Source organism: Papaver somniferum, chromosome 11 (genome assembly GCF_003573695.1).
Source record: "Papaver somniferum cultivar HN1 chromosome 11, ASM357369v1, whole genome shotgun sequence".
NCBI classification, from domain to species: domain Eukaryota; kingdom Viridiplantae; phylum Streptophyta; class Magnoliopsida; order Ranunculales; family Papaveraceae; genus Papaver; species Papaver somniferum.
Window position 1 is genome coordinate 58,641,552 of NC_039368.1, and position 8,058 is coordinate 58,649,609.

Here is an 8,058-nt window from a genome sequence, read left to right on the forward strand (position 1 = left end):
CTTTTTAAACCTGCCAAATTAAGAGTTCGAGACTTCCAGTCTTGCAACCTGTTTTCTAACTTTTATGTAAGATCAGTGTACGTCTTTTCACTAATTCTATTGTAATAGCACACCAAGATATTTCCCTGGATTATCAGCCACCTGGAAATTTAGAGCATTAGTCGTATCCTTAGAGTAAAAGTTAAAATAATAGAATTGGTTTCACCAATAAGTTGACCAGACCATCTGATAAATTTTTCAAGCAACATTTTAAGAATACAAGCATTCTTATAATTTGGTTTCAGAGGTATTATACTATCATCATCATATAAAGATTGAAATATGATATAAACACCTCCTTCCACAGCATATCCTGAAAGAGACATATCCTCAATGCCCCTTTGAACAAGTCTAGAAATTGCTTCCTAGCACAAGATGAAGATGAAGGGGGATAACGGATCCCCCTGCCTAATGCCATTACTAGGGTGGAAAGACCTACTTGGAGATCCATTAATAAAAACCTGAAAAGAGACATGATTATTGCAATACAAGCCCGGCTTATCCTATCATAGAATTTGTCAAAATCTAATTTTAAAGTCATCCATTCACCCTTTTGTTTTGTTTTTTTTGAATGAGTGTATAATTTCATCGCACAAAATAACAGAATCAAAAGAAGATCTCCCCATGATGAAAGCATGTTTACTGTTAGAAACAATCTTGACCAACAGGGGCAATCTTCACCATAGTGTCTAGAAAACAAACACAAAAGAAGACTTCAGCAACTAGCAATATTCTACACGAAAGAACAAATATATTCTACATTCAAGAAATTCGTTCACCGAAATTGGGAAGTCTCAACTCAAAGATTCGCAAGCCAAGAATTTACCGAAGTACTCATCCGGGGCAGCACCATCACATAAGGTGCATTCTATTGGACTTATCGCGTTGTATTCTTTTACCTTCATCAAGGTTTTGTCCCGCTGGATTTTCCTTGTCAAGGTTTAATGAGGCAACATTTGTGTGTCCAAATCTTTTCTCAGTTTTGTCAATTGTACTCTTTTCCCTTTGATCAAGTTTTGTCCTTTTAGAATTTCCTAACAAGGTTTTAACGAGACAATTAGCTTACGCACAACGTCATCAGGGGGAGTGCTATAAACGTATAACTATGTTGAATCTCGTTTATTACTGGGATGTCCTTGTCCATGATATACATGAATAAGAATTTCTCTCCTCCTTCTCTACATAATATCTCTTGTTTTGTATCTTCTATTTCACAAAGAAAAAAGAAAATATATGAGAACATCCAAAAAAATAAATAAATTAAGCGCTCTTCGACACAACTCCCACAGGGTATACAGATTACAAACTCTACATAGTAGGCTTTTCCCGTGCCTGAAATCAAGCCTCCCCTGGAATGAGCTTACCCTTCCTGGAAAAAATGCATAAAATCTGGATTGCAGAAACAATCAGACGTACTTGATTCAACACACAGCTTTTTACTCGTATCATCAGTATGACTTTAACTTATTACTTGATTCAACAGGTAGCTTTTTACTAGTATCGTCAGTATGACTTTTAACTCATAGTATATCAATCGGATCCATAAACATATTAACATCAGCTCTGTAATGCTGGCTTTGGAAAAGAAAAAAAACACAGGACAGCAAAGAGAAAAAGGAAAATACAAAATGCACATCCAATCTTACAAACAGACAGAGACTATCTAACATCTACAACAGCTACTTTTTCCTGGTAGGTCTACGGCAACCAACATGGTCTTGGCTTGACGATGATGATCCTATCTTCCGAAATATACTCTTCGTCCCAAAAAATTCCTTCCCAGACTTCCCCTTAAAGGAAAGATGCTTTTTTAGATGACTCTTTATTAAGGAACTGCTACTTCCGTTTTGCTTTGACCCTGCTAAAGACTGGTTTCTTCTTAAGCCGGTGCTTTCAGTTGGATCTACATATCCATCAGATTCGTTATTTTCCATGTTTTCAGAAATTACAACCCCTCGATTCCTTCTAATTGTTCTCAAGGCCATCTGAAGTGGTTCAGAAAATGACTCGGACCCTTCTATGACCGCAACAGTTTTCAGACATATTGGACAAGGAGGCTCGCTAACCTGAGCCTTTGGCGTTGCCTGCTCCAAACATTCTGCATGAAAGACATGACTGCAAGACAGCACTCCAGCAATAGGCATGTCCCCACCTCTAACCATACAGTACGAACTCCATGGGGATTTCTGCGAAAGGAGTCGTCCACACAGCACACATTTCTGATGTGCTGTGTAGTTGGGTGACCTTGGATTCTCCAACTCCACATGCTCTGCTACACCAAAGCTCTCCGCATCAAATCCAAGATCATAACTACTTGCATTACTCCATCGGAAACCCTCTCTTCTAGAGCTCATGCTTTGATCTGGAGAAGCATCCATCGTCTGGAGTTGGTTTAGTGTTTTCTGGAATTTGTGTTCGAGAGTAGGACTGCTACTACTGGGCCAATGAGATGAATTCCTACTTTCCGGAGTTGCTAACCTGTTTACACAACTGCTTTCCACAGAACCGAAGGCTTCACCATCAGAAACAGGATTTCGATAAATTAATGGGTAAACAGGTTTTGATAAGAAAGAACGTCGGCTTGAAAAGGTGCGCTGAGGGAGGGATTCAGGTTGTTTGCTAGTCGAAGCCCACGGGCTGGATTCAGAAAGTGATGATGGAGATCCAAAACTGTTAGGAGCTGCTGATGCTCCACCAGTAAACCGCCTCTACAACCAGGATAAAGAAGCAGATCAAAAAGTTGCTCAAAAACAAAACAAAAATCATGCCAAGGTAAAAGCAAATATATCACAAGAGTAAAGGATCTACCTCCACAGAGAAGGGATAGGGAGAAGCTTCAGACCTTGACCCTGATCATAATCATTGGAAATTAGAAACATCACACAGTTGTGAACCATGAAAAAGCAACCATATAACTAGCTGCCAGAGACAGCCAATTAAAATGTACTGAATCATAAATAAATAACTTAAAACTCGATAAAGTGATAACAGATCTACTCCGTGGACAAAATAAAAAATGCCTTGGCAAAAAAAATATGAAGACTAAACATTTGCATTCATATCCGTGTAAGACTTAAGCCAATGTAGTCCACTTTGAGCAGCTATGTCATCATAATTTAACAGCAATACAGGCCTCTAGTGGTAACCTGGGCAACTCTTGCCTGCTTCCTTATTACCAGCCTCAAATCAAACTTCCAGTTCCTACCATTGTTTGGTTTAGCAGATATATGCAACATGTTCAACATTCTAAATCTTGATCAATTCCTTGGTGAAAAGAAAATAAGACCAAGGCTGAGGTCTTCATCAATCAGCAACTTAGATTTCTTAGGTTTTCCTATTGATCTTTCACATACCTGACCATAACACTTTCATGCCAAAACCATTGCACTGATGAGACATCATTATCTCAATGTTTCCTATCATGAAATAACGATTCAGCATGCTAACTAGAAGCTTGCTACCAAATGAAATCAATAGCATCTTTTGACAACAGCAGTTTCTAATCCTCCAAGAGACCCAAAATTGTTATTTTTCAAAAAAATAAAGGTTGGTAACAAGGCTTTTCAGGCAGTTGATCATATTTTCATGCCCAGCAATTCAAAATCCTTTAACTTTTATGAGCATATTTGCATACTTGATCTACCACCACAAAATATGAATACATCATACATGAGGTTCATGCCTTCTTAGGTCTATTCTGGATGTACAATGCAATTTCGGTAGTAACATTCCATTTCAGTTGGAAAATGCAGTCAGATGTTTGGGGTAGTATAAACAAACAAGGAGTGGTAACTCATATCACGGGAGGAAACTTTGAGTAGAGTCCCATTACTATTAACGGGTGGCTCCGTGACTTTTTATGGGCACAGTCACCCCAGGTAATTCAGTCTTATAGTTCTTCATTATCTGCATATGGTCTTTTTTTTTCCAGGAATCGACAACTGTTATCTTTATACACATTGTGCAACAGATCTATGGGAAGCTAAAAATCGTGATAACATACAAGATAGGCTAAAAAAATAGACCATGAAGGTTTGAAACAACGCTCCAACTGAAATCCTACAGCTTCGTATAATAATTTGAAAACACTTATGACAATAATAGAGTATTATTACCTGCCACAGACGCAGTAGGGAACTCTTGACAAGTGTATTTAGGTTGCTCTGGCGTCCATCGGGATCCCTGAAAATTGTCAGAGGGGCTTCCAGAATAAGAAACCACGCCATCAGACAGAGAATGTTGATGATGGTTTGCATATTGATCACTGCTCACCCTACTTCTGCTTCTTTTACCATTTGATGGTAGAGATGCGGAGAATAATGGAGGCCCGTTCGACTCCTGAGGCAAACCAACTGACTGATATCTACAGTCCCATCTCCTAGATGGAGGAGGAGGTGAAAAGCTTGAATTTGTTCGCCAGTGAGGTTCACCATGGATGGAGGAATAGTCTCTACTGCCCGTACTGGCCTTCGTTTCCTGTGGCCCAGCGGCCACACAACAAAGTCCCCCCGTCTTAGCTATTTTATGTGGAAACAGTTAAACTAAGAATCGTTTTCTCGATGATGATTGTTATCCAAGCATGATTTTCGCATGGCCAACAGAAGTGGTGAATTTCAGAACCTAGAAGGAAAAATAGGTAAATTATCAAATAAGATTATGGTGCATCTACGCAAAGATGCAATGCTTATCCTCCAGCATTTAACTCTTACAATTGAAATGAAAAAAGAGCTACAATTACCCAGTAATCTCACCAGAGACGACTCTATATAGACTAAACAATTCGTACAATTAGAGCTTCAGCTACAAGATATGACACCAAAAGCGCGGGAAATGACAAGGTATACCATGAACAATAAATTAATTTATGAGCGAAAGACCAACTGCGAACTTACTGTGCAGCTCTACAAGTAGTTAGAAAATACTATCTAGCTTCCTATATGTATTACTGTACCCACTGCCACTTTGCATAACCACTTTGTTATGCAGAAAGGTCGACATGCCCTTTGCTTCACCAATTAACCAATATGTTCAACCAGTTATATCAATCTGTAACTCCTGACCTAAGGACAGTCAAGTGTGTGGAAATTTCCCTTGCATAACCGGTTAGGTTTTGAAAATTCTTGGCTGTCAGTGTATTTGATCTTGTAGAACATGTGCAATTTAATAAGATAACTGAGCAGTGAATAGATGTAAAGAAAATACCACTGATAAAATTAAGGAGAGCAAGAGGGAAAAACTAACATCGGATCACAAAAAGGAAAAAATAATCTTTAGCATAGACAATGTATAAGCATATTATTTCTGGATATTTAACAGATAACAATAAGTACATTTATCAGAGTTTTGGCGAAGACACGGTGAAATCAAAATCAATTTCTAGGCAAATCCACAAACACATAACCAAAAGAAAATAACTCTCTAATGACCTTATCCAAAACAAAACTACTCAGGCAACTGAAACACAAGTTACTATTTATACAAGAAACCCAAAATTATAGCAACATGCCAACATCTCGTACAAAATAAACCCCCAAAAGTTAAAATCTATGTTTAAACTCAAACCTAATTTCAACTAAATAGTGTTCATCTAGATTCCTAAAATTTATTATTCCTGCTATGATGTACCCTAACAGGACCTAATAAATAGTCATCATAAAATGATTTCACTAGAATTTATAAGAGCAAAAAGAAAGAAATCTACAAATAGAACAAGATGGTAACAGGAAACAACAATTATGTTGTAGAATAAGAAAAAATAATTACCTTGAAAAGCTCTTGAATTGATTTCTAGGGTTTTTAGCTTAAATGTTTGTGTTGTATGAGACGAAAAGGAACAAAAATAATTAATGAGAGACGGTGAAGGAGATGAGAGAGGAAAAGGAAAAGGAAGAAAAGAGAATTACATGTTTTTCTTCTCACTGAATGAAAGAGATGGGGAAAGCAAAGCAAAACCCTTCAAAGAAAAAAAAAAGAGAAGAACCTAAAAAGTGTGTCTAATCACTCTTTTTCTCTCTCTCTCTGCCTTGTTTTCTTTCCCTTGGTTGATAGTGAAGTTTGGGTCCCTTGCATCACTTTACACATGTCAACAGTGGCACTTCCATAGTTGTAGTAGAAGAAGAAGAGAAGAAAATCGAGGAAGTTGAGGAAGAAGAGGTCTTCCCGTTTCCCTTATATTCTCTTCAACTTCCAATAGTTCCATCGCAACCACCACAACAACAAGAGGAGAGAGATTTTCTGTCCAATCGTCACATTTTGATGTCGCACCATGTGTCCATGATTCTATCTCTCCAGTATTCTATGATTTCATGACCTTGAGAGCATGTCTAGCGGGACTCGGCAAGGTGAGACAATCGTCTCACCTGCGGCATCGACTATTTTTCAACCGTACGGTCACATTTATAATAAACTCATTTAACTTCTCTGCTCATAGCAGACTCAATTTTTTCTACAAAATGTCTCCACTAAAAATCCTTCTAATTCTTGTTCAATTCTCTATATTTTGCTCAATAAAAGTGTCTCAATCTCAAGATATTAGGCAACAAAGAAACAGAAAAACACCATCAAAATAAACCCAGTCAACCTATGCCGATAACACAATCAAGTTCTGATGAAGAAAACAATCTTCATCTACTTTTCAGTTCAGAATTAGACAGAGCTCAAGATCATCTATCTACAAAAGTTGAGCGAGATAGCGCTGCTCAAAACCAAGAGGTGGTTGGTACGGAGTTAACAAAGTTTATGCATAGCTGCCTCCTGGTGCTAAAATTATTATTGATAAATTTCCTTGGTTACTCTATACAATATTGATGCGAAGAAACATTATCACAAATTAACGTTTGCATTGGTGGAACTTTGGTAGTACTACCACACACATGTTTCATAATCAGTGGCAGAATTAGGAGTCCACCAATGGATGGGCTCGACTAAATTCTACCTGGGTTTAAGCATATTAGGCTTGAATTTTTGTAAAACTTAAAATAAGCTTTCAAAAAAAAAAAGTTATATGTGCTTTTGGGAGTTGTGTCTGTGAGTTTTACTTTTTTATATATATAGAATCAACACCAGATTTGTATTTCCTACTTGGAATACCTTGCGATGTGGGAGATGATATGTTTCATTTGAACAAGAAAGTTGGTTGACAGAAGACAGATATAAAGATGAACTTTCGTACTATTTTACCGTAACAACAATGGCGTAGCACATGAACTTATAAGCGGGGGAATTCCTAACTCCGATTTACAGGCATTTATAATCAAAATTGCATATAGGAGAGGCTCTGATTCCCTCAGATACAAAAAATTGCCATTTATTTTGTGGCTATTTGGTTTATGTTTTTTCCCCGACTCAAGCATTAGTACTAAAATAGGATGGCTTATTAAAGGCGTTGTGAGATATTTAGGTTACCCCCACTTATGATTGAGGATCTGTTATCTTAGTTGAGTTGTTTATTTGTCTTGATATCGCATCATCGGGTTCATCAAACATCGAGGGTATAAGGGGCCTTTTTTAGGTAAATATGACAATATGTGTCCTTTGGTTTTATATTACTTGAAATTTTTTAACAAGTAACTAGTTGTATGATGTTTACTTTCAGCTTTGGTGGTATACAAATTTTTGTGTTGGCGTACCAAGAGTTTTAGTGTACGTCAAAAATTATCTTCCAACTGTAGTAAGATATGAAGCTGTTAAATGACATAAAACAAAACACTAGAGAGGCAAATAATATGTATGTGTGGAGATACCAACATACTATTAGGAATAAACATAATTTTATTTGGATGACGTATGAGGATTTTAAGGACATAATCCATGATATTTCCCAAAGGATCAAATAATTTCACTCTAGCGCATCGCGTTCTACTATCCTGTCAGGGATCTTGGTGTTTATTATTACGGAGAAAGATGTGCTAGGCAGTTTGTTGGTGCAGTTGGAAAGTCACACAAGCCTCGATTTATGGCCACCGTCCTTGGACGGAATACACCGGAATAAAAAGAACAAGCCAGAAAAGGTATGAGACA

At 37.4% G+C, this 8,058-nt stretch overlaps 1 protein-coding gene across 1 annotated transcript; it reads right to left on the reverse strand.

Annotated features, from left to right (window-relative positions):
• Positions 1-1,493: 1,493 nt before the first annotated feature.
• On the reverse strand, positions 1,494-6,120 carry LOC113321732. Its single transcript, XM_026569643.1, has 4 exons — positions 5,803-6,120; positions 4,155-4,659; positions 2,848-2,888; positions 1,494-2,747 (listed from the first exon to the last, which is right to left on the reverse strand). Exon 4 carries the CDS (start codon positions 2,415-2,417, stop codon positions 1,719-1,721), a length of 699 nt encoding a protein of 232 aa, XP_026425428.1. The 5' UTR covers positions 2,418-2,747; positions 2,848-2,888; positions 4,155-4,659; positions 5,803-6,120; the 3' UTR covers positions 1,494-1,718.
• Between the last annotated feature and the right edge of the window lie 1,938 nt (positions 6,121-8,058).